This window comes from Corythoichthys intestinalis, chromosome 8, assembly GCF_030265065.1.
Source record: "Corythoichthys intestinalis isolate RoL2023-P3 chromosome 8, ASM3026506v1, whole genome shotgun sequence".
In the NCBI taxonomy this organism is placed as follows: Eukaryota; Metazoa; Chordata; class Actinopteri; order Syngnathiformes; family Syngnathidae; genus Corythoichthys; species Corythoichthys intestinalis.
In genome coordinates this window covers 50,373,412-50,400,886 of record NC_080402.1, presented here as the reverse complement: position 1 = coordinate 50,400,886, position 27,475 = coordinate 50,373,412, and the positions used below count along the sequence as shown (strand labels likewise).

At 39.7% G+C, this 27,475-nt stretch overlaps 1 protein-coding gene across 1 annotated transcript in view; it reads left to right on the top strand.

Annotated features, from left to right (window-relative positions):
- LOC130920120 (phosphatidylinositol 5-phosphate 4-kinase type-2 beta) overlaps positions 1–23,385 on the top strand; it is a 36,491-nt gene extending 13,106 nt beyond the window's left edge. The window contains exons 2-10 of the mRNA XM_057843044.1: positions 195–292; positions 3,582–3,678; positions 3,771–3,923; positions 5,676–5,822; positions 6,484–6,522; positions 6,709–6,822; positions 13,717–13,975; positions 15,751–15,854; positions 19,630–23,385. Of these exons, the coding sequence (XP_057699027.1) occupies positions 195–292; positions 3,582–3,678; positions 3,771–3,923; positions 5,676–5,822; positions 6,484–6,522; positions 6,709–6,822; positions 13,717–13,975; positions 15,751–15,854; positions 19,630–19,710 (1,092 nt within the window). The 3' untranslated portion in view covers positions 19,711–23,385. The remainder of the gene's footprint in view (positions 1–194; positions 293–3,581; positions 3,679–3,770; positions 3,924–5,675; positions 5,823–6,483; positions 6,523–6,708; positions 6,823–13,716; positions 13,976–15,750; positions 15,855–19,629) is intronic.
- Positions 23,386–27,475: the final 4,090 nt, after the last annotated feature.

Genomic DNA, 27,475 nt, shown 5'->3' with positions numbered 1-27,475 from the left:
TTGAGTAATATTTTTTGGAAGTAACGCTACTCTTACTTGAGTAACTACTCACCTCTGGTTGCAGGCAACGGTGTTTGGGTTGCTCTTAACTTGCAGTGGTAATAATTTTCATATTATTGCTCTAATTTCTGTGCTATTAAAGTGTAACAGAACATATTCCTCCCGTCTCATCCATTGCTCTTTTCCTCCTTCAGATTAACGAGTTAAGTAATGTGCCTGTACCAGTAATGCTGATGCCAGATGATTTTAAAGCCTACAGTAAGATCAAAGTGGACAACCACCTATTCAACAAGTAGGTACATTGCTGTTCCTGTGCTGTCATTGCCATTTGAAAAATGGTATAATAGGATTACAGTTGTTTAATGTCTTCTCAAACCCTTTAATACTTTTTGACTGCTCGACATGGTCAGAATGAGTCATACTTCCTCTAATTGAAGCACAGTTTCAATTAAGGTTTTCTTTGTCATATTGCCATGTGTATCCTCAATTTTCATGTTGGAAAAAAAACATCTTACACATGCGGAGGTGGGTAGTAACGCGTTAAACTTAGTCTGTTACATTAACTTGTGTAACTTAATGAGAAAAATATGCTTCTACCAGAGTAGTTTTACTAAGCCATACTTTTTACTTGAGTAGATTTGTCAAGAAGAAACGTTACTCTTACTCCGCTACTATGGGCTACGTTATAATTGTTACATTTTTCCTCTTTTCATATTACCTTTTTTTTGCCAGAGACGCCAACAGAGGCTCTACCACTTTCACCAATGAGACGTCGTAACAATAATCACATGACTCCATTATACCAGACTCAAGCTTGCTGTTCTATGATCACACTGGCTGTTCAATCACGAAGCATCTTTAAAGCGCTTTTTAAAAAATTAGGTATTTGACATAGAGCACTGCTGTCAACATGACTCGAAAGTGCAGATTTTAACCTCTCTCCCAGTTTTTATTTGGCACCGAGTGATCACGGAAAATCAGAGATATGATCCTTTTCGTTTCATAAAAGGAAATATGTTTTTTCCACTAGACTCCACTATTTTTGTATTTCTTTGGCTTAATGTTGTTATTTAATAAGTTATAATACAGTATAATAATAACTGTTAGTATCGATAAACTTGTACTGAGAAAAGAAAATACCATTGTTTAAAATTTTTTTTTTTTTAATCAAGCATTGTTAGCAGTTACAATGTTACTCATTACTTTAGTATTCTTTTCACCAAATACTTTTTACTTGTACTGGAGTACATTTTTTGGGTGACTGCTTTTACCTGAGTAATGTTATTTTGAAGTAACGCTTCTTTTGAGGAAAAATTTTGGCTACTCTACCCACCTTTGTACACGTCATATTTAATGATTCTTCCAAGAAGGCAACTAGAATATTAGTCCCGACCTTTACTTTCATACAGTTGAAGTAACTCATCACTCACTCAGACGTTCTTAGTTGAGCTAATCCCACACCACCAGCCCCCTTTTTTTTACCGATTTTTATGAGACCCACAGAATATTGTCATTATTTACACACTAAATGTTCCTAAAGAAAGAGTAGACTCTTGTCTTTTACAGGAAAAATATTTCTTTCTACCCGTTTTTATTCTTTCGTAATCAACAGGTAAACTTAAGTGTGTTTTTAAAAATGCAACCATTTCTCCTAGAAACCTGTCAATATTTGCTCACAAACACCTGATCCATCTAAAATTGAGCACAGCTACGCTTCGTTCTACTGGTAGTTGTGCCTATTGTCGGGTCAATTCACAGTAGAGCAGCATTAGACCATCTACTACCCATTCCCATTGAGAAACATAATTAGTGCGCAAACAAAATGTACGTTTTCTATACTTTTGAACTAGGAGTGTAACGGCACACACAAGTCACGGTTCACTTCGTACTTCGGCACGGATTCAGTACAACAGAAACCAAAAGCCTTTTTTTATCTCACCCTTTGAAAGTTAGTTTGTTCTATTGGCTAAAACTAAAACACAGCCCTTAGTAAAGTGCAAAATAAATAGAACAAAACATCAAACTTGGGAATTAGTGTTTTTATTCACAATTTACATACAAAAATAGACCACACTCTTATTACTCTTATTAGATTATTATTAATCTCATTACTTATTATTATTATTATTATTATTATTATGACTCTTATTAGTCAATTGTGATTGACTGAGGTAACCGTTGAAGTCGGGTAGTACTCGCCAGCTGGCAACCTTGGTAACTTTTTTAAAAAATAAGATAAGACATTTTCAATATTGGATTACACAGTTAACTGTAAACCATTACCAGTGAACATACGCTCCCACATAAGATATATTTTTATATTGGCTAAAATAAATAAGTGCAAATCGTTCCAGTACTGAAAATGCATCTCTTAAAATACTGAAAAAATAAATACCCTAATATAATAATAATAATAATAAGATCACCCTCAGACTAGCCAGCAGAGCTAACTCGAGATTTTCTGCAAAGATCGGCGCTTTAACTTCATTAATGTGGTTTTAAGGGAAAAATCCTTGTTAAAAAACAATAATACAGGTAGTCCCCGGGTTACGAACGAGTTCCGTTCCTATGCTCAGGACGTAACCCAAGTTTCCACGTAAATCGGAATTAACCCTTTAAGTATCCCTTAATACCCCCTGAACTTCAAAAGAACTATCCTAAAACATGTATTATACGTCATTGTACTGTTGTCGCCAAGACATTGGAACGAAGTACTAGCTAGATAGCGAGCTAGGCTGTAATCTTTCCCTTCTCTATATCTCACTCGGCTGCGTGACTTTTCGTGGGAGCAAATGCATTCTTCATGTATACATGTGTCCTCACTCGCGTGCGGAAGTACTACCTGCTCTAGGCTTCCTGCGCCAAAATAAAAGCATGCATCATAAAACAAAAAGCAAAATTGTAATCAAATACACATTTCGCCAAATGGCAGAACATGTTAAAAAAAAAAAAAATTGGTAAAAAAAATAAGATACTGTGAGCTGCAATAAGGTAATACTTACACGATCAAAAAAAAAAACGACTGGAGACAATATGGCGGACGGGACAAGTCGAAATCACTTAAATCAGTTATGTCTTAACCCGTGGACTACCTGTTGCGAGTTTTGTTTTCTTTTTCCCCATAATGTTTGTTGTTGGTTTAGGTGCATTGCTGCCCCCTCCAGTGGAGGAGAACAAACTACGACATTGATTTTTTTTTTTCCACCCCCTCAAACGTGTTCGTAGTCTAGCCGTTACACTCTTATTTTGAACGTATTAACTCTCTATCAGTATCACTCAAAACTGGACATTATCTCTTTCAAGAGGCTGAAAAGTAAACTGGCTAGCATTAGATTGATCAGATCAACTGCATGAAGTGTAAAATGACTCTACTCTTCCAATGAGACAAGAAGATATTTCACCCTTATCACACATTTGAAACATTTGTATCTCATTTGGAATGGGATGTGCACAACAGAAAGCTGTGATATTCTCACCCAAAAGGAACACACGTAATAGTAAAATGAGCTGTAAGATTGTGCAGGAGTCAGCCAAAACGAGCAAGCATGACATTGCTTGACTGTGTGACTCTCCCTTGTCAGAGAAAACCTTCCTAGTCGCTTTAAGTTCAAAGAATATTGTCCCATGGTGTTCCGAAACCTGAGGGAGAGGTTTTCCATCGATGACCAAGACTACCAGGTAAGCTTTTAGAGACAAGAAGTAGTATTGTAATTGGATGAGCTCCTGCATCTATCAGAAAGAAATTGAAGGAATCTTCTTGTTCTTCACAGAACTCTCTCACACGGAGTGCTCCCCTCAATAGCGACCCCCAAGGTCGCTTTGGTAATCGCTTCCTTTCCAGCTACGACCATCGATTTGTAATAAAAACTGTGTCCAGTGAGGATATCGCTGAGATGCACAATATCTTAAAAAAATACCACCAGGTAAAATATTTGCATTTTAGTTGACATTATTTCACTCCAAAACACACAGTGCTATGAAAAAGTACCTGAACCTTTGGAATTTCTCACATTTCTGCATAAAATCACCATCAAATGTGATCTGAACTTTGTCAAAATCACACAGATAAAAACAGTGTCTGCTTTAACTAAAACCACCCAAACATTTATATGTTTTCATATTTTAATGAGGATAGTATGAAAACAATGACAGAAAGGGCGAAAATAAGTAAGTGAACCATCACATTTAATATTTTGTGGCCCCCACTTTGGTAGCAATAACTTCAACCAGACGTGTCCTGTAGCTGCAGATCAGTCTGGCACATTGATCAGGACTAATCTTTGCCCATTCGTCTCTACAAAACTGCTGTGGTTAAGTCAGATTCCTTGCATGTCTGGAATGAATCGCTGTCTTTAGGTCATGCCACAGCATCTCAATGGGGTTCAAGCCTGGACTTTGACTTGGCCACTCCAGAACATGTATTTTTCTTCTGAAACCAATTTGAAGTTGATTTACTTTTGTGTTTCAGATCATTGTCTTGTTGCAGCATCCATCCTCTTTATGGCTTCAACTGTCTGACAGATGGACTCAGATTTTCCTGTAAAACATCCTGAACTTTTGAATTCATTCTTCCACTACTGATTGCAAGTTGTGCAGGCCCTGAGGCAGAAAAACAGCCCCAAATCATGATGCTCCCTCCACCATGCTTCACGGTGGGGATGAGATGTTGATTTTGGTGAGCTGTTCCATTTTTCCTCCACACATGACGTTGTGTGTTACTCTCAAATCAGTTCACAAAATATTTTGCCAAAACGTCTGTGGAGTGTCCAAGTGCAGTGGCTTCCTCCGTGGAGTCCTCCCATGAACACCATTCTTGGCCATAGTTTTACATATAGTTGATGTGTGCACAGAGATACTTGACTGTGCCAGTGATTTCTGTAAGTCTTTAGCAGACACTCTAGGGTTATTTTTTAACTCTCTGAGTATTATGCGCTGAACTCTTGGCGTCATCTTTGGTGGATGGCCACTCCTTGGGAGAGGAGCAACAGTGCCAAACTCACTCCATTTGTAGACAACTTTTCTGACTGTCGATTGATGAACATCCAGACTTTAAGAGATGGTTTTGTATCCTTTCCCAGCTTTATACAAATCAACAATCTTTGATCACAGGTCTTCAGGCAGCTCTTTTGACCGAGCCATGATACACATCAGATATTGCACATCAAGACATTTCTTACCAGGTGTTGTGTTTTATAGTGGGCAGGGCAGCTTTAAACCACTCGTTAGTGATTGGGCACACACCTGGCTTAAAATGATTGGTAAATATTGGTTTCAATTGCTCTTTAAGTCTCCTTAGGCAGAGTTTGCTTACTTATATTTCCCCCTTCTGTCATTGTTTGCATGCTATTCTCATTAAAATATGAAAACCTATAATGTTTGCATGGTTTTAGTTAAAGCAGACACTGTATTTTCATCTGTGTGATTTTGACAAAGATCAGATCACATTTGATGGTGATTTTATACAGAAATGTGAGAAATTCCAAAAGGTTCAGATACTTTTTCATACCACAGTACAGTACTGTTGCGGCAAATATTTTAGAACTTTGAAACGCTGTCTGGGAGAAAACTTAAAATTTTCTTCCGTTTGAATTTGCTTTTAATTAATGTATCACTTGGGAAAAGAATAAGTGTGTTTTGTATATTTGTTACCTCACTGCCACTCTTGTCTTCCCCAGTTTATAGTGGAGTGTCACGGCAACACGCTGCTCCCCCAATTTCTGGGTATGTATAGGCTTACAGTGGACGGGGTGGAGACGTACATGGTAGTGACCCGGAATGTATTCAGCCATCGCCTGACTGTCCATCGCAAATATGACTTGAAGGTATTTTGCAAAGTGTGCTCTGCCTGTTAGGTCTCTGATTTTCAACTTGAAATAATGCAGCAGCAATATGCACAGCCATAGTTCAACATTACAAATGTATGAAATATGTGGGTCACAAGACTGACATCTTTACATAACCTCCCACCTATATTTAGTTGTATTGCTACGAGAAAAAAAGTTGTATTATTATGTAGGGGTAATGTCACTGTAAGCCGCTACTCACTTTACATATACAAGTACCTTAGCTGGGAGCTATGACGAAGTATTAGTATAAATCATGAGGCAAAAATATTATGGATTTCCTTATTTGTAAAACCGACTCTAAAACACAACATGCTTTCAATCTTGTTAATTTTGACAGAGGTGGCAACGCGCTACGTAAAGTACATAGCTGCTTATTCAGCTACTTTAGCCCTACGTAATAATAGCCCTACGTGATAATACAACTTTTATTCCCATAGTAATACGAGGAAAAAAGTCGAACTATTACAGCGAGAATGAATGTCAAATTATTAGTACGAGAATAAACATGTAATTTGTCATTTGTTTGCCTTTCACTTGCCAAATATTTCCTGGAGAAAGTCTGATATGAACCAATGACATTTCCTTTCAGTGGATTTGTGTCATTTCTATTCATGGCAACATTTCTTTTTTTTTTTAGGGTTCTACAGTCGCAAGGGAAGCGAGTGACAAGGAAAAGGTACATCTTATTATTACTATTGAAGAATGGGACAAAAATAAATGGAAGAAATGAGTTTTGAACTATTTTAGATGTTTGTTTATTTTAATCGCAGAAGTATGTTTTACTGACAAACTAGAATTCCTTGAATTTTGTGTAACTGTTGACCAAAGCTTTGCATGCCCTATTGCCGTGTCCTCTCTACAGGCGAAAGAGCTCCCTACTTTAAAAGATAACGACTTCCTGAATGAAGGCCACAAACTGGAAATAGGAGACGACAACAAGAAGTACTTTTTAGAGAAGCTAAAACATGATGTTGAGGTAATACTTTAAGCGTAGCAGAAATTAAAAGATTACCTTCTGTGAAACAACTGTGACATTCAAAGAAGGTAGGCCTAAGCGATAGATCGATTTATAAATTAATTTGAGGCAGATACTTGAAAAATTCCAAATATTGGTTTTGATAATCTTTCAATCAATCCTTTAAAGTGAACAACAGAAGCTAGCTGCTGATTGAGAGATGATTTTTTTTTTTTGCTTTCCACATAGCACAAGCACTTTCTGTCATGTGGCTGGGAGGGCTGGCAGAGAATAAACAAATGTTCATTCTCTGTCAGCCCTCCCATTTCAAAGAGATTTGATGTCTATTGCAGTCAGTGTCAGTGGTAGCCAATGAATCAATATTGTACAGGGAGTCCTCGAGTTCCGAGTTCCGTTCGTACGCTCGCAATGTAACCCAAATTTCTGCGTAAGCCTGATTTTACCGTAAAAGTCGAAATTTATGTCAAACTACTTCTTGCAGGGCCGCCCCACCCCACCCCTGCCACCGGCATGGCAACATACGCAGTACTTATAACGCTTTGCAAGCGATGACAGTGTAAATTTTCATATTATTTAATGTGAAATTTACAGTTAAATTTAACAGACCGCAATGTGATGTGACACAATATAAACAATTTCTACAGTGCCTTGCAAAAGTATTCGGCCCCCTTGAATCTTGCAATTTTTCGCCACATTTCAGGCTTCAAACATAAAGATATGAAATTTAATTTTTTTGTCAAGAATCAACAACAAGTGGGACACAATCGTGAAGTGGAACAACATTTATTGGATAATTTCAACTTTTTTAACAAACAAAAAACTGAAAAGTGGGGCGTGCAATATTATTCGGCCCCTTTACTTTCAGTGCAGCAAACTCACTCCAGAAGTTCAGTGAGGATCTCTGAATGATCCAATGTTGTCCTAAATGACCGATGATGATAAATAGAATCCACCTGTGTGTAATCAAGTCTCCGTATAAATGCACCTGCTCTGTGATAGTCTCAGGGTTCTGTTTAAAGTGCAGAGAGCATTATGAAAACCAAGGAACACACCAGGCAGGTCCAAGATACTGTTGTGGAGAAGTTTAAAGCCGGATTGGGATACAAAAAGATTTCCCAAGCTTTAAACATCTCAAGGAGCACTGTGCAAGCCATCATATTGAAATGGAAGGAGCATCAGACCACTGCAAATCTACCAAGACCCGGCCATCCTTCCAAATTTTCTTCTCAAACAAGGAGAAAACTGATCAGAGATGCAGCCAAGAGGCCCATGATCACTCTGGATGAACTGCAGAGATCTACATCTGAGGTGGGAGAGTCTGTCCATAGGACAACAATCAGTCGTACACTGCACAAATCTGGCCTTTATGGAAGAGTGGCAAGAAGAAAGCCATTTCTCAAAGATATCCATAAAAAGTCTCGTTTAAAGTTTGCCACAAGCCACCTGGGAGACACACCAAACATGTGGAAGAAGGTGCTCTGGTCAGATGAAACCAAAATTGAACTTTTTGGCCACAATGCAAAACGATATGTTTGGCGTAAAAGCAACACAGCTCATCACCCTGAACACACCATCCCCACTGTCAAACATGGTGGTGGCAGCACCATGGTTTGGGCCTGCTTTTCTTCAGCAGGGACAGGGAAGATGGTTAAAATTGACGGGAAGATGGATGCAGCCAAATACAGGAACATTCTGGAAGAAAACCTGTTGGTATCTGCACAAGACCTGAGACTGGGGCAGAGATTTATCTTCCAACAGGACAATGATCCAAAACATAAAGCCAAATCTACAATGGAATGGTTAAAAAATAAACGTGTCCAGGTGTTAGAATGGCCAAGTCAAAGTCCAGACCTGAATCCAATCGAGAATCTGTGGAAAGAGCTGAAGACTGCTGTTCACAAACACTCTCCATCCAACCTCACTGAGCTCGAGCTGTTTTGCAAGGAAGAATGGGCAAGAATGTCAGTCTCTCGATGTGCAAAACTGATAGAAACATACCCCAAGCGACTTGCAGCTGTAATTGGAGCAAAAGGTGGCGCTACAAAGTATTAACGCAAGGGGGCCGAATAATATTGCACGCCCCACGTTTCAGTTTTTTATTTGTTAAAAAAGTTTAAATTATCCAATAAATTTTGTTCCACTTCACGATTGTGTCCCACTTGTTGTTGATTCTTGACAAAAAAAATTAAATTTCATATCTTTATGTTTGAAGCCTGAAATGTGGCGAAAGGTTGCAAGATTCAAGGGGGCCGAATACTTTTGCAAGGCACTGTATCTATTGTCCCATGTAGGCCACATTACTATACAACTGAGAGTGCTATGCCTGCCTGCTAAGCAACAAAACAGTATAACTACACATCCTATGCTTGCCCTCTCCACATCGCTGGAGTTATCAGGCCCTCAAACAGTGATGCACCTAGAGTTTTTGGCAGCAAAGTCATTTATAACATCAGTGTGTGAAAGAAATTTTATTCATGCTTATAAAACACATAACTGATGTGATCCTATATTCATTTGTTAGACTATTCATCCAGGTTCGTGTGTTGTATTTCTTTGAACAAAATACAAAGTGGTTCTGCTGACTGTCTTATCAGATTTTAACTCCCTTTTGGTGCCAGTCACAGCCAGGTTCTCAAGGTTGTAAGTCACAATGTTTTTCTTTGGAAAACCACCAGAGTTGATACTTAAGTTTCACTTTCGTTTTCATAGGTATCGTTTCACGTAAGCATCCTTGGGTAACGTCCTTTCAACAGTATAAATGTCCAGCCTCTATTGTACTTCTGGCTGAATCACATCATTTTGTACCCTTGATATATCATGTTTATAAAGACTTCGAAGCAGGCATTTTTTGGTTGATCTAATTCATTTCTCATTGAGCTATCAAGTTGACACTTGTGTTGGAGTTCAAAGTTGAATTTCCCTGACACTATGAAATCTAGTTTTTTAACAAGCTCACGCTCAATGGAGAGCATGGCTAGTTAAGCCTGTGATAATGGTGAAGCGTAGGTCGGTTTTTATTATTTTCATTTTACTGAAGGCTCAATCTCCTCCAGCTACAATCACTGGCTAAGACAAGAAAATGCGTAGCAGTGTGCTACGTGTGTGCATGTGTGTAACAGTGTTCTTCGTATTAGTGTTTGCTATAATACACAGTGGGTTGTAAACCCAAGATAAATCCAGCCACCGGACCAGAGTCTGGTCAGCCTCGCGCACCTGCTCCCCACAGAATAACATATATCCTTGATCCCCCATCACCTTCTCTCTCCTCGGCTCAACGCGAGCAGCATGTCTTGTCATGCCGCAGCTCAATAGGCTACAAGCGGCCAGTGACAGACTCAAATCAGGCTTTGGTCACGGTGATCGCGAATGTAAACGTTGTGTTAGCGGCTGTTGTTCACTTACAGACATCACCGTCCACAGCCAACTCTAGCCCTAATTTTCTGACTTCTTGTCTCTCTTTTAAAAACATCATTTTTTCTTTTCTGTGCACCCGATTTATGACGACTTGCCATGTTTAGAGTTAATAACAATGAGAGATTTTAATTTCCTGCTTCAGGCCACGTACGTAGTGTAGCCTTCAGTGCGCCAGAGCGGGGTCAAACCATTCTCTGCTAAGACAGAGGGGGTGGGAGGGTGTTGTGCAAAAAAAGGAAAAAATAAATATTTAAAATATTTAATATGTTAAAGTTTTTTAAGTATATATCGAGTAGAACACAATATTTAATCAAACAATGATTTAAATAAAAAAAATGTGAATGTAAAGTATAATAAAGGGTCATTGAAGGGTCGTTCAGGGGCCCCTATAGTCCTGAGGCTCGGGACAACATGCCCGGTTGCGCCTTATTACCATCCTTATTTTTATGTTGCGTGAACTGTTTGGTTTCGTGCACTTTAACTTTGAACACAAAAACGCTTTTGGCAACGAGTAAGGCGTTTTTGCACGTTTTAAGTTTGGTCTGAACGCAGCATATCTTTTGCAATGAAAAAAGGAGGCCGAAAAAGGCAAAGATAATCCCGGTGCACAGACAGACAAGCACTCAGCACTAGCTAAGCAGAAACATAAGTGCCTGGAAGTGGACTAAATGGTGGATGTGGCACAGGCGTCATAAAATCGAAACCTGTAGGTTGAGGACATCGTAACCCGCGGACTCCCTGCAGTTAGCAAAATTATTGACAGGAGAAAAAAAAATCTCCAAATGCTTTCATCTGTAAAATGTGAATAATTAAGATTTAAGTATTTGAGGTTGATAATAAGGTTTCGTGTGTGTCTTATTTAATGGAACTAGGCGTGTGCCGGTATGACATTCTGACGGTATGATAACCTTAAGCAAAAATATCACGGTATCACGGTATTGCTCTAAAATGTGTTACTGTGAGATATCAGGGTTTTAAAAAAAATTCCGTTGAACAGGATTTTTATTTTTGAAAACATATTGGAAAATTGGTACATAAGTATAATGTTAAAATAAAAATAACAAAAAAATAAGTGAAATATTCTAAATAAAATTAAGATAAATGCAGTCCTCTCGGTGAGTCTAAGCCCAGAGCAACAGCTTAACATTATTAACATCAGATTAGTGCTGCATCGATTAATCGATTAACTCGAGTATTCGATTACAAGAAAATATTCGAATTCATTTTTGTTGCTTCGAGTATTCGTTTAATTAAAGTGGCGTTTTAATGATTTATTTTGAAAGTGTTTGCAATTAGTTTAATTGATGAAGGTGGATACACTGCCCTCTGGTCTGCCTCATTTCACATGTCTGAATCCAACTGCTCCTTGTTAAGACCAACGTAAGCTAAGTTTTTGTTTGAGCTAATGTTTTTAATGCATTCTTAATTTAGTGTATAGGTATATTTAGCCGTTTTTTGTTGGAATATGTGTCTGAACTATTTGTTAAGAGCACTGTAAAAAAAAAAAAAAAACTTTAGCATTTAAGCTAGCGAACTTTTTCTATGTAAGTTGGCCAGTTGTTCTTTTGTTGTAAATAGATCCTCATTTTTAAAAAAAAATCATACCGTTTGAGGCTCAGCTCACGTATTTTAATTTTTCATGTTCCTTATCCGATTACTCGATTATTCGAACTGAGAAGACCATCGATTAATCGACTACTAAAATATTCGATAGCTGCAGCCTTACTTACATTACTTGTATCATGTTTACATTATACAAACACTCTTTTTCTCAACACAGACAGTTGCCACAGAGAAAAAAAACATGTTTTACCACCGCTAGACACACTAAGCAGGCTGGAGTTAACTCTCGTAGCTGGTGGGAAACGTTCATGACAGGTTTCCTAACCTTTAATTTTGTATAAATGCGAAATCGTATTGGAGGTTTTGCCTCCTCTGGGGCCACCCTCCGCAAACATGTGTTACATTTCGCTTGGCCCTCCTCTAACCCTCGGCCGTTTGTTACTTTTTTGTAGCCGAAGTATTCCCATACTAGTGATTTCGTTTTCTTCGATGGGGGAAAAAGTTCAGGAGTTTTTCCTACTCCAGCCATCGTGTAGCACCGCTACCTCACTGACACTGAGCAACAACCTGTGGGGGAGGGTTGAGCCTTACAGCTGCAAGGGAGAGATTTCTCCATGTATTTTTGGGACATAAAAAATAGCTAATACCTTTGGGTCGGTATGACGGAAAATTTTTGCGTTTTTGAAACCTTGATGTTTTCATACCATGGTATACCTTGAAACCGGTAATCTGCACATGCCTAAATGGAACTGTTAAAAAGTCAGCCAGATGTAAGTGAGAGAATGGAACTCTTAACAAGTAATTCATGACAAACAATTACTGTATATATGGGGGCTGACAGCACAAAGAGGGGAGATGAGGAACACGAGAGAGTGAAAAAGATTTTATCAGAGACAGAAGTTGTACATTTTGTTTACAGAAAAAAAATAGGTGTTAATATTGTTCGGCATAGAATTAAAAATATATATATACTGAATCTCAATTTGAGTTTTCTTTGTCTTTCATACTCATTGTTTCCTTTAAAAAATAGAGGGATTGTGAATTTATTTTTTTTCTATTTTTTTGGGGGGGGGGGGGAGACGAGCGCTTTGGTGCTCGGTGTCTCAATGGAAACACACGTGAATGTGTAGTTAATTGCAGAGTTGGGTAGAGTAGCCAAAAATGTTACTCAAGAGTAGCGTTTGATTTTTTTTTTTTTTTTTTTTTCATAAACAATGTTTTTTTTTTCTATCTGAACTGTTAATATACTTTGAAAGAGATTACTATAACCTATTTAATAACCACATTAAACCAAACAAACAACAAAAAAAGCATCGAATTTCAGCGAGAGAAAAAAAATACAGAAATGAAGCATCATTCGTCCAAAGAGCATTAGTGCCCCATAGTGAAGAAAACATATTTCCTATTATTAAACTAAAAGGATCTTATCTCCAGTTTTCCGTGGTCAATCGGTGCCAAATAAAAACTTAAAATCCGCGCTTTTGAGTCATGTTGACGACAGCGCTTTGTCAAATATTTTTTACGGTGCTTTACAGACGCCACGTTATTGAATAGGCCGGCTTGATCATAAAACGGGAAGCTTTAGTCTGATTGGTATAATGGAGTCATGTGATTATTGTTGCGACATCTCAATGGTGAAACTGGTAGCGCCGTTGTTGACGTGTTTGGCAAAAAAGAATAAGTCAAATCTATTATGTAGAATAAAGAGGAAAACTGTAACGACGAGTGTTGCCCAAACTAGCAGAGTAAGAGTAGCGTTTTTCTTCACAAATCTACTCGGGTAAAAGTAAAAAGTATGGCTTAGTAAAACTACTCTTAGAAGTACATTTTTCTCAAAAAGTTAATCAAGTAAATGTAACGTGTTACTACCCACCTTTGGTTAATTAGCACTACAAAGAGGAACATCATGTGTTTCAGTTTCTGGCCACTCTGAAGATCATGGATTACAGTCTTCTGGTGGGGATCCACGACGTGGATCGAGCAGAGCAGGAGGAGATGGATGTGGAGGCTGGTGCAGATGAGGAAGAGTATGAGAATGACGGGATGGGCGGAGGCGTCCTGACAGGCTCCTTTGGCACACCGCCCGACAGCCCAGGCAACCCTCTTAATTGTGGGTTCTTCGGGCCCGGGGATTTTGACCCCTCTGTTGATGTTTACGCAATCAAGAGCCATGACAGTAAGTCATTCCTTCTTCTTTATTTACTTTCAATTTACAACTATTGATGTATTGTAAACACTAGATATGCAACCCACCAAAAAAAAAAAAAGATTCGACCGGATATGCGTATGTGAAGACGAGATACGAGCGTATTGATAGCAATTAATTCATACAAAATCCGCTTGTAATCTATATATACAGTGGGGCAAATAAGTATTTAGTCAACCACTAATTGTGCAAGTTCTCCCACTTGAAAATATTAGAGAGGCCTGTGATTGTCAACATGGGTAGACCTCAACCATGAGGGACCGAATGTGGAAGAAAAAACAGAAAATCACATTACATACTTTGTTATGTACCCTTTGTTGGCAATAACGGAGGCCAAACGTTTTCTGTAACTCTTCACACGCTTTTCACACACTGTTGCTGGTATTTTGGCCTATTCCTCCATGCAGATCTCCTCTAGAGCAGTGATGTTTTGGGGCTGTCATTGGGTAACACGGACTGTCAACTCCCTCCTCACCCCGTGGCATCAAAATGATAGCAAGAACAGGGAGCAATACAGAGCTGGGACCACAGTAACAAAGGCTACTATCAGTAACACAATGGGTCGCCAGTGACTCAAATCCTGCACTGCCAGACGTATCCCCCTGCTGAAGAAAGTACACGTCCAGGCCCGTCTGCGGTTCGCTAGAAAGCATTTGGATGATCCAGAAGAGGACTGGGAGAACGTGTTATGGTCAGATGAAACCAAAATAGAACTTTTCCTCGTTTGGAGGAAAAGAATACTGAATTGCACCATACCCACTGTGAAGCATGGGGGTGGAAACATCATGCTTGGGGGTTGTTTTTCTGAAAAGGGACCAGGACGACTGATCTGTGTAAAGGAAAGAATGAATGGGGCCATGTGTCGAGAGATTTTGAGTGAAAATCTCCTTCCATCAGCAAGGGCATTGAAGATGAGACGTGGCTGGGTCTTTCAGCATGACAATGATCCCAAACACACAGCCAGGGCAACAAAGGAGTTTCAAGGTCCTGGAGTGGCCCAGCCAGTCTCCAGATCTCAACCCCATAGAAAATCTGTGGAAGGTGTTGAAAGTCCGTGTTGCCCAACAACAGCCCCAAAACATCACTGCTCTAGAGGAGATCTGCATGGAGGAATGGGCCAAAATACCAGCAACAGTGTGTGAAAAGCTTGTGAAGAGTTACAGAAAACGTTTGGCCTCCGTTGTTGCGTAAGTATTGAGATGAACTTTTGGTATTGACCAAATACTTATTTTCCACCATGACTTGCAAATAAATTCTTTAAAAATCAAACAATGTGATTTTCTGTTTTTTTTTTTTTTTTTTTTCCACATTCTGTCTCTCATGGTTGAGGTTTAACCATGTTGACAATTACAGGCGCCTCTAATATTTTCAAGTGGGAGAACTTGCACAATTAGTGGTTGACTAAATACTTATTCGCCCCACTGTACATCTAGCTTTGCACCAAACAGGATCTTGGGGCCCTTCATTTGACATCCAAATGCAATTTTAGGGTTACCCGCACATATTTTTCAATGGGCAGTAAAAAAAAAAAAGATATATATTTTTTAAATTAATTAATTAAAGTATAAATTTAGGGAGGGGGATCAATTATCCTAATTGGGTGTAATAAAAATTAATTTTGAAAACTGCAAATTTTAAAAAACATTGGTAACAAAAAATATAAATACTAGCAAATGCATGACAACTTAAACAGCGCGTCTTATTATAAACCCGGGAGCAATTTAAGAGTTACTTCTTATTGCTAGGTGCTGTCAAGAAAGAGGTGTACTTCATGGCGATCATTGACATCCTTACACATTATGATGCGAAGAAAAAAGCTGCACATGCTGCCAAAACTGTGAAACACGGGGTGAGTGGCTTGACTTTTTAATGACTATTGAAGTGGTTTTGATATAAATGACATGTAAAATATATCTACATACCAGCATATGATTTTTGGTATCATAATTAAATTGTTAAATGAATCAAGATGTCAAGTACGGAGCTCTTAAATTGGTAATAATGGCTACGATGTCATTGTTCCTACCATTACAGTCACTGTAAAGCAGAGGTGTCCAAACTTTTTTATCCCGTAGGCCCTTTCAGAAATGTCGAAGGACGCAAGGACCAACTAGAAATCCTTCAACTTTTATTTGTGAAACAAGACAACATATATATCATAGGGATGTCCCGATTGCATATTTTTGCACCTGAGTCTGAGTCACCTGATTTTGAGAATCTGCTGATACCGAGGCCCGATCCGATACCAAAAACAAAAGTTACAAACATGTTATTGTCCCACCTTGCCGCTTTTATAATGTCAATTACTTTTAACAGGCATGAAAATGTCTCACCTTTCGGCGAAATTCGCCGTTTTGAAGTCAAAAAGGGTGACCCAAACTGCGTTACATTATTCCAATCGCGCGCACACTCTTCATGTGTGCCGTACATGGAGTGCTTGTAGAGCCTTTGGTTGCATTGCAAAGCTGCGATAACAAAAAGCAGGCCTTTTCCACGCCGGGGCAGACCAGAGCGCAGCATACACACTTGCCTGCATTTTCCAGCAGAAAGTGTTGATGACACAATAGTACAATACCTGTTGGGTTTACGTATATTTGTTTTAGATCAGTGCTCATTGTTCAGGGGAACACATCGTCAATGATATTGACTGATTGATTGTGATTGGCTCAAATTATATTTATTTGAAAAAATTAATATGGATACTTTATTTAAAGTCAAAACTGTTCTTGTCTTAGTTTTGCTCATTATAATAATGTTCATGTCATCATGAAAATTCTGGTTCGGTCAAAGGATTCTATGCTGAATCCACCACTATTATTTTTTACTTACAGGTGTTCAAAACCTCAAGTGACTACATTGAAAAATTATATATTATCGATTATCGTATCGGCCTTGAGAAGCAGGAAGTTATCGATAACAGTATCAGTTTCAAAAAATGGATATCGTGCACCCCTAGTCTTTATTAAATGCTTCATTGAGTGAATCCACTGAAATACATTCACGCTTTGACGCTCACGCTGCTGAGAACAGCCTCTCACTTACACAATGCCTTGCCACGGCACACTTGTAGGAATATAACGATGATTGACACTAGAGCTGGGAATCTTTGGGCACCTAACGATTCGATTACGATTCAGAGGCTCCGATTCGATTATAAAACAATTATTGATGCACCCCCCTCCTTTTTTTTTTTTTTCTCTCTTTTTTTTTTTTTTTTTTTTAATGTTTTGTACATTAGTTCCAAAATTGTTCAAAAATACTCTCAGGCTAAACCACACTACTATTTCAGCATCAAGTTAACATATAGCAGTAAACAAATATACAAAAATAACATTAAATAAAAAAACTCCTGTCCCCATTCTGTATCAATAGCTTTAAACTACATTTAATTAATTTAATGTTGTGAATCAACCGTTAAATTTGTTAAAATTGCTCCCGTTATTCCATCATTTCCCTTTTGTCTACTTTCGACATGTGAAAGTTTTAAAACTATTTTAAAGATAGATTCAAGTCAATATTTTACCGATTTAGGAGTATTTTAGATAAAAAGTTAATTAGGTTCGCTTGGAAGGTTCGCTACAACAGCCTTGCAGGGGAAGTGTACTGCTTTAAGATGGCGGCCGTTTATAACGCCCGCATCTAGCTTTTTGTAGATGTGCTGCTAACACTACCAAATCTATATTGCATCTAGTCCTATATAAATGATATCCACCGTAACATTATATGGATGTACTTTGAAGCAGCTTTTCGGCAGCAGTCAGGTATGTTGTTGTGTTTTTTTATCTCGTTGCATGAGTTGAGCTAGAGCCGTGAGTTGAGCATTGGCATTGCCCGAGGGGCCGGGTAATGGGAAGCATGATGTTTAGCTACTCTCGCTCCGTTCCGTCCCGAAGACCGCGCGGCGCGCTGAGTGTTGTTTACTTCCGCTTTACTTTGCATATTTCAATAATCGGAATTTGGATGTTTGTGAATCGTTCTCGAATCTTCCACGGCCGAATCGCGAATAATCTAAGAATCGGAAATTTTGCACACCTCTAATTGACACATTTGTGCCTTTGATCGTAGAGATACCAAGCTTCTCTGGCAAGATCAAAGCTACCAACCTGTCAATCGTCGTTAAATTTAAATACCAAACCATACCATGCTGGACAGTTTGACCACATTGCTTAGCAGGAGGGAGTGTGACAGTCTGTGGCGCTCTATGACCATAAAACAGAAAAACATCAATATATTTTTTAATTAAAAACATGATCAAATGTGTTAATCATCATTTAGTCAATCTTCGTTGTCTACAAGCAGTTCTCGGCCATGTGAGCATCAAAGCATGAGGGAATTTGAGTGGACTCATGTGAATTATATGAATATTATGGAAAGTGATTAAAAGTATGGCGTTAAAGGTGATGCAATGAAAAATATGGGTGTGCCTAAATTTTGTGCTTGTGCATCTTAAGAAAAAGTTAGGCGCGCCAGTGCAACCAATGAAAAAAGTATATGTGGAGCCTTGGCAATATAAAGCGCAATGTTGATTTTTTTCCAATGTCATTCGGGCCTAATTTATATATATATATTTTACTTTTTAAGGGCTAAAAAGTAACAAAATAATCCAGAAATACAATGACATTGCCAAAAGATATATATATATATATATGTATGTGTGTGTGTGTGTGTGTATATACTATATAAATTTGTTCTTCTTTTCTCTTTATCCACTATCCACACAATCTTTCGTTAAAATCTCCGTCCGTCAATCCGTCAATTTTTCTTTTCCATCCACATCCAGGGAGGTTAGCCACAGTTCCACGGGCTTTACACTTATTGATGACAATGCGCACGGTAAACACAGGAACAGTCAATTCTTTAGAGATGGACTTATAGTCTTGAAATTGCCCAGGCTTCCTCACAGTTTTGCTGTTTTGTAAGTTCTCCGACTTAGAAATCATAGAGGAGTCTGAAATTTTCATCGTAAGTGCATGTCCACAGTGAGAGATAATCTAAAAAGAAAAATCCCGAAATCGCAATGCATGATTTTTTTAAACAATTTATTTATATGATAGAGCTGCAAATAAGTATTTGAACACCTAAGAAAACTAATGTTAATATTTGGTACAGTAGCCTTTGTTTGCAATTACAGAGGTCAAACGTTTCCTGTAGGTTTTCACCAGGTTTTCGCACACTGCAGGAGGGATCTTGCCCCCCAAACTCCGCCTATGGTACCACTGTATATAATGGGTCATAGTTTGTTTTTTGTTTTTTACCTCTCATCATTTTAGCAGTGATCTTCTGTACAATAGATAAAATTAAAGTTGTATGCATATAAAACGGCTTTAGAGTATGACAAAAAAACGAAACAAAAGCTATAAATATTCATATTTGGTTTGATTTACCACTCAAGCTTCTTCAGCGGGCCCTTTTCAATATTCTTGTAATATGTTGTGGGCTGTAGTTTGTACATCCCTGGTTTAAGGACAGAAGCAATTTATTTGCGCAAATCCATATCTTTAAGTCTGCGCACCTGAGAATGAATGAGGCCCGATTGGAGAAAATGTTTAACCCAAAAAGGCAACGAAAGAATCTGACATACAATAGGTTGACTTTTCACGCATTTGTGTGCTTGTGTTTCCCAGGCAGGGGCTGAGATCTCGACGGTGAACCCAGAGCAGTACTCCAAGCGCTTCTATGAGTTCATGTCCAATATCTTGTCGTAGACTCTTCTCCACTCTGCCTGCACCGCTCGTCGCAGATCTGTCACACCTAATTTCACGACTGTCTCTTTTGTCCTCAGCCTCTTCAAGGAGTCCATGGTTAGGTCAAGTTATGTTTTGAGGCTGTTACAGAACCCACCCAAACGCAAATCAAAAACGCGCCACCTACCGATTCATTTTCGTTTAAATGGGCTCTTGGCACGTAATCTTCAACGTTGCTGAAATATGAGTTGAAAATGCACACTAGCATCAATGGATTCACTCTGCTATGCACAAATTATTGTTTTTTAAACCCTTACTTGGCACTCATTTAATTCATTGCTACGTCAGAGGTCGAATCCATTTTGACTGGGAGGGAGCGAATGAACGTTGACCTGAATGTATTCCTGTTTTTAATCATTTTAATTGAGTTAGCTTTTGTTAACAATGCATTAATTTATAAATATTACATATTTTTTATAACTTAGTATAATGATATTAATTAAAAATAATAATAGGGCTGCAGCTATCGATTATTGAAGTAATCGATTAATCTATTGATTAGTTAGTTTGAATAATCGAGTAATCGGATTACAAACATTTAATGCCTTGAAGAATACATTTTAGGAGATTTCAAATGAAACACATGTTTATGCTTGCAATAATATTTATTTTGGCTTGCTAAGATTGCACTTTTAAAAAAGCATCAAATGCGAATACAAAATAAAATTCCAGAGTGTTCCTTTAAATTGTGCAGAATTGCACTTTTATTTTACGAAGGCAATAAATGCATTTAAAAGTCATTTTAAATCTCTGACTTTGGCTTCAAACTGTAAATGGTAAAATAATGAATTAATAAATAAATCATAGACTTCATAATAATATTGATGGGGCGCGGGACCGATTAATAGTGGGCCTGCATTGTTGGCGTGGCCGTCAAATTCTTGTGAATAAATGCTTAAATCCCTGAATTCTTTATAGATATGGCCGTAAAACAGTCTTGATTCTTGGTTAAAAGTAAAAAAAAAATTTAAAAAACGGGCTGTTAGCATTTATTTTACATAAATGTGTGGAAGTACGATGCTAGTCTGTCAGTCAATGTGGCGGCTGCCATATGTAATCAGCTTCTCCAGTGTAAATTTTTGTGAATAAATGCTTAAATCCCTGAATTCTTTACAGATGAGGACGTAAAACAGTCTCGATTCTTGGTTAAAAGCAAAAAAAAAACAGGCAGTTAGCATTTATTTAACGTAAATATTTCAAAGTTTGATGCTAGTCTGTCAGTCAGTGTGGCGGCTGCCATATGTAAACAGAGCTTTTCCGGTGAAAATTCTTGTGAAAAAATGCTTAAATCCCTGAATTCTTTACAGATATGGATGTAAAACAGTCTCGATTCTTGGTTAAAAGCAAAAAAAAAATGGGCAGTTAGCATTTATTTTACGTAAATATTGCGAAGTATAATGCCAATGCTGTAGCGGCTGATTTCTTCCATTGATTTTTTTCACGTTTCAAAATGCATGCATGGTACAAAAAATATAATGATAACCTTGAATCCTCGAACAAATCACTCCTGAGACAATCCTTCCTGTTTGTATGCGGTACAGCTTTCGTACTTTTTCAACATAAATCCGACGTTAGATCGCTGCATGTGTTGCTGCGACCGACTGCAAATAACTGAAGCGGATTGTGGGATGGCCCCCTACTTGAAGGCGTGGCGCACTGAAGGTAGAATCTGACCCGTCAATATCAATATGAAGTCTATGAAATAAATAAATGACAAATGAGCAATTGGCTAACTTGCATAGCAAAAGTCAGCTAGCATAAATGCTATAAAATGCTGAGGTCTTTTTTTTTTTCACAAAGCTTCTAAGAAATCATTCAAGCACCTATTCGCACCACAAAAAAAATCTAAAGCTACTTCTAAATTATGAATGCATAAACGAACATATTAAATCAGATAAAAACTTGTGCTGGCCTTAACATAGGAGCAGTTGACGAGTTATGTCACATTCACCATTGCAGCTAGAGGGCAGTCTACCCACCTAAATCAATAAAACTAAATGCAGACACTTCCAAAACAAACCGTTACAACGCCATTCTAAAGAGACGAATCCTCGAAGCAGCAAAATTTGATTCGAAGCTTTTTTTCTAAGCGAATTACTCAAGTTAATCGATTAATCATTGCAGCACTACAATAAATGTAAAACGTTAGCTATTGTTCCGCTCAATTCACCCATCAATGGAATCACCCGGAAGAGAAAACATCAAATCACATCAAAAATCATTCAAAACCAAACATGAATAGAACAAAAATACCATGATAATTCCATTCTCTTGTATTCTAATTTTAATTTAAAAATAAAATCACAACAGCGAAAAATAGGCTATTATTTGTACTCCAATTTTTTGATTTGAAAACGAGAAATGAAATAATCGTTATCCGTTTTTGGATTCTTAAACAGATATAGAACGAACGGATATTACACTGATACACAACCAATATGACGAAGACGTTACATGCGAAGAGCCCATTTTTACTCCCATCTCCTGCAGTTCTCCTCTCCTCCGGCTTCCTTCTCTCGCCAGCACAGGAACTGTCTCACTGATGCCTTTGAACGAATGTGTCCGCATCAGCGACCTCTTCTCACGCTCTAAACATGTATTTCCTTTGTTTTCTGTTAGAGGCATACACTTGCACAGTCTGAATGCATGATGTATTTTTGGCAGTCTTCTTCAGGCTTCACAGTCAACTACAAACCTACCGTTGATGATTTGGCACAACCGGACATAAACATTCATATTGACGATGTATTACAAATGCAGTTATCAAAAAATGCATGGCTGATGTGCACATGAGACTCCACCAGTAACATCAAACCACTGAATTTAACATCTGAGTGTTAAAATGAAAACAGGTAAAATGAGGAAAAAAAATGCTGTTTGAATGTTATGTTGCCATATTGGTTTTGAATATTAAATGTGAGCTTGGTGAAGGTTGGTCAAAGATGAAAAAGTTTCATTTTAAAAAAAGGGGAATTCAGCAGCAAATACATGTTTTATCACAATAAGATTTTTTTTTTAATATCTTGTTTACATTGATGTAGCAATTTTGTGTTTGTATACAGTATTGTTTTGTTACCGACAGACATTAGAAAAAAAAGGTTACTTGAAAATGAATTATTGCATATTAAAGGGAGTTTTATCTTGTATCTGACTATTTCTTAATCACGCATTTTCAACTTGTAGCTTTGGTGGTCCATCAGAACTCAGCTATTTATTGCATGAAATGGCAGCCAGGAAAGGCAGTGTAAAACATCATCTTGAATGAAAAGGTCAGCCAGCATCTTGAAATGCTTTTTAAAAGAATCCCAAGACTTGCACTTCTTAAAAGATAAACGTTATAATGAGTTAAAATAATTTGATATTGAAACCATTCTTGATGTTTTCCTTTTTATAAAATTTGTAAAATTAGTTTTACCAATAGGTCGCCATTGTTGTTGACGTCGCAGGGCGGTGACGTGACACTGTTAGTCTGCTGGGCTTCCAGAGTATGACTCTAGCGACATAAATGTCATCTATTCAACCTTTTCAGTTTGAATCCGAGAGGAACATTAATGAGCCTGACAGCACTGTCGATATTTCACAAAACGAGCAGCAAAAGCAAAATGAACAGGAAATACAGGATGAGACGAGACAAGGGGGGGGGGGGTGTTCTGCCAAAACGTGCTACAATGGCAAAAACATCCTACAAGAGACTAATTTGACACCCAAAGTACTACCATGCGCTTTCAGTTTGTTTAGATGAATACACGGAACATACTAAAGATGCCTTAAGAAAGTACTTAAACGTAGTGATATCAAATAAGGGTGGTTCAAATACGTGACGTGACTAATGTGCTCAACAGATCAACAATCTGCTTTAAAGCTACTACAAGAAAACACAATATTTAAACGTATGAGAGGGAAACAAAGTGTTTTGAGGCAATGAAAAGGTAATAAAAGACTCAATAAGTACTCGCCGCTTATAACCAATGAGCGCATGTGTTGGACATCGCGCCACATAGAAGGAATTGCAGTAACCTGGTAGTATTCGTTGAGTGACAGTGACAAACTACGACATCACGTGCCTGGAACTCCAGACTCCCCACTGTTCCAGCGATAGAGTTTGGCGACCGTTCTGCAGATCAAAATTCCCAGGGCTGAGCAAGCCACAGCAAATTGACAGCGGAGTGGACCAGTCGGCAACGGGCGGACGTGACGTTGGTAAAGCGACAAGAAACTCTCCGTGAGGAACCATAGAGGAAGCACATCTTCTTAAAAAGAAATGCTTCCAGTGATGTCATTTATTTATTTATTTATTTTTTTTTAACCTGTCCTGTTCAGCTGTTTGACATGGAGAATGGAAGTCTAAGTCCCCGGTTGGTCTGAACAGTTTTAATGTTTCACATTGAGAGTATGACATACTCCCATTGTGATCATTCAACCTACCTCATTTATTATGACAAAGCAGCGAACAGGAAGGGGTTATGGGGGAACAGAAGAAGAGGAACACAAGAAAGAAAAGAAACACAACAAGAAATACATTGAAAGTCTACACTAACTACTAATATGTTGCTGCTATCGTCAGCTAGATGTATTTACGGTTGACACCATGTGGGGGGCCTGTTGACTAGGGAAAGAGTGGGACGGGGGTGGGGGAGTCTATAAGCTAAGTGATTGAAAGGGGTAGTGTGTGCACAAATCAGCTCTGTGATCTAGAACCCAGTAATCGTGTGAATCCCTTGTGAGTGTAAGCCCGTTGGCGACCGACCCTACACCGCCCCATCGCCAATCCCGGCACCGGAACCCCCCACCCAAGCGCGCCCTATCACATCCAGTCGTACGCGAGCCCCACCAAACGCGCGACAGCCACGCAGACGAGCTGAGACGCCACGCGGGCGCCAACCCAGGGCCACGGCCCCTACCCAGCCAGCACGGGGAAGGAGGGCGAAGGGGTTCAGTGCAGCCCATCCCTCCTCCCGCAGCCCAGCAAAGGAGCCATCGCCCCAGGAGCCACGCCATAGAGAAAAAGTGTGGGACTCGCCTACCACCCTATTACTGATGCTGCCAGGTTCCCGGCTGGCAGCCATTACCCAGCACCGTGATGGGATTGTGAGGGGAGGGTAGTGCAAAGTATGCATTAAAATAGGAGCGCTTGGCTTGGGGGAGTGGAACCGCAGCATGGAATTTCTACCCAGCCATCCGTCCCATCGCCCTTTGCCGGAGCTCTCCTGTGGAGTATGTCTAGTGATGTCAGTTGCTGGGGTTTTAGCGACTCAATGTGTTTTTGTTCATTTAAAACTGAATTTACCCCGGAACGGAACATATTATCGGCTCTCCCGTTCATCCTCAGTGTTGTTTTGGAGACAACTTCTGACGCACAAGAGTGACGTTGCTCATTAAGAGCCCGTTACGCCGCAAATAAACAAATCAGATTGCACGGTTACTTTATTTCGGGCTCGAGAGGCCAATGAAGAGCAGGGTCCCAGACTGTACTCCCGGTGTTTGAAAAATACAAGGAGAACGAGAGTTACTTCTGTAACTAAGGTTCTATGAATTCCGGATGACCGCCAGAGGGCGGTGCTTAGCACCTGGATATCTACGTGTGCGCAGCACAAAGGTCGAGAATAAAATACCAACAAAGTCACGCCATTGGACGTGACCTGGGTGACGTCAGAGGTCGATAAGAGCCCCGCTCACCCAGCACTAGTTCCTTTTCGGAATGTACTCGCAGGGAGTCTGAGTGACAGGCAGCTCTGGCGGTCATCCGGAATTCATAGAACCTTAGTTACAGAAGTAACTCTCGTTCTATTTCATTCCTTCTGACCGCCAGAGGGCGGTGCTTAGCACCTGGATGACTTTATACCAACAATGTCACGAAGACACCACACATACCGAGGATCAGTCTCGGTGAGAGGAAGCCGACAGCACTACTGAAGCTACCGGGTGAGGAGCTGCCACATTCACTCTGTAGAAGCGGGCGAACGTACAAGACGATGCCCACGTTGCTGCGGAACAGATGTCATTCAGCTCTCAGTGCTGCCCAGGAAGTTGCCATCTTCCTTGTGGAATGGCACGTGACTTTAGGAGGCTGAAGACCTTTGGATTCATAGGCCTGAAGAATAGCTTCGACAACCCAATGTGACAAGCGTTGCTTCGAGACTGTGCAGCCTTTATTTTTGTCACCAAAACATACAAAAAGAGCATCTGTTTTACGAGTGCTTGCAGTCACGCTAATATAGTGCTTCAGCATACGAACAGGACATAGCAAACTTTGCAAATGTCCGTCAGGTTCACTCACATCGTTAAACACAGCCAGGTTAACTGGCTGGTTAATGTGAAAGGCTGAAAGTCTCTTCGGTAGAAAACTCTGATTGGGCCATAATGTAACCCCAGAACAGTCAGGATTCCACCTTAAACAGTTCGGAGAAATCGATAAAGCATGTAATTCACTCACTCGTTTCGCTGAAGTAATTGCGACCCACTTAAGGTCAGCCCCATTCAAAGGCTCAAAAGGGGTTGAACACAAACCCTCCAGGACTAATGGAAGGTCCCACGTGGGGACGCGTGGTAATCTTGGAGGCCGTCGACGAAGGGCACCCTTCAAAAACCGACACACCAGGGAATGAGAGCCCACTGCTCGGCCATCCACCAAAACATGGTGTGTGGCTATCGCAGCCACGTACACTTTTAAGGTTGATACAGAAAGTCCCTTATCAAGACGTTCTTGTAAATAGCTAAGTAATATTGGCACAGAGCATCGCACAGGATCCACATTGTGATCCTTACACCATTTATTGAACAGTCTCCGCCTGTTACTGTAAAGCGCCCTCGTGGATGTCGCACGAGCATCAAGTACAGTTTGTACAACCGCCTCTGTACAGGACTCTAACAGAGAGTCCGGCCCTTCAGAGGCCACAGGTACAGGTGAAGACGCTCCGGGTGGGGGTGCCAGATGCTCCCCTCCAACTGGGACAACAGGTCCATTCTCTGGGGCAGAGGCCAAGGATCTCCATTGAGATGTTTGAGAATCAACGGAAACCACATTCTTCCTGGCCAGAACGGAGCGACCAACAACACCCTGTGATTGCTCTGGCTGATTCTGTGCAGAGTCACCATTAAGAGAGGAAGAGGCGGAAACGCATACAGGAGAGAGTCTGGCCATGAGTGTGCTAGGGCATCCTGACCTAGTGGACTGTTCGGTTCCGCAAGGGAAAACCACAGTTCACAATGAGTGGTTGCTTCTGAAGCGAAGAGGTCCACCTCTGCAACACCGAACCTCCCCCATATCTCCTGAACCACAGCAGGGTTCAACCTCCACTCCCCAGGCGGTGGTTTCTGCCTGGAGAGTAAGTCTGCTGCACAGTTCCGCACCCCCGGAAGATGGACTGCCCTGAGACTCAGAAGGTGTGGAAAAGCCCACAGGAGAAGTTTTTGAGCCTCCACCAGTGAGAGAGGAGCTCTGGTCCCCCCTTGGTGGTTTATATGGTAGACAGTGGACGTATTGTCCAACCGAACCAGAACATGCTTTCCACTCAGCGCAGGGAGAAAATGCTTGAGACCAAGTCGAACAGCACGAAGCTCCAATACATTTATGTGACAAAGTCTCTCCAGTGGGGACCAAACACCCCTGATCGTCCTGTGGTTCCACAGTGCACCCCAGCCTGAAAGTGACGCATCCGTTACAACCACTTCTCGGCGTGAGGGAAGAGAACCTAACGTGACCCCTTTGCATATGAACTGCCTGTCC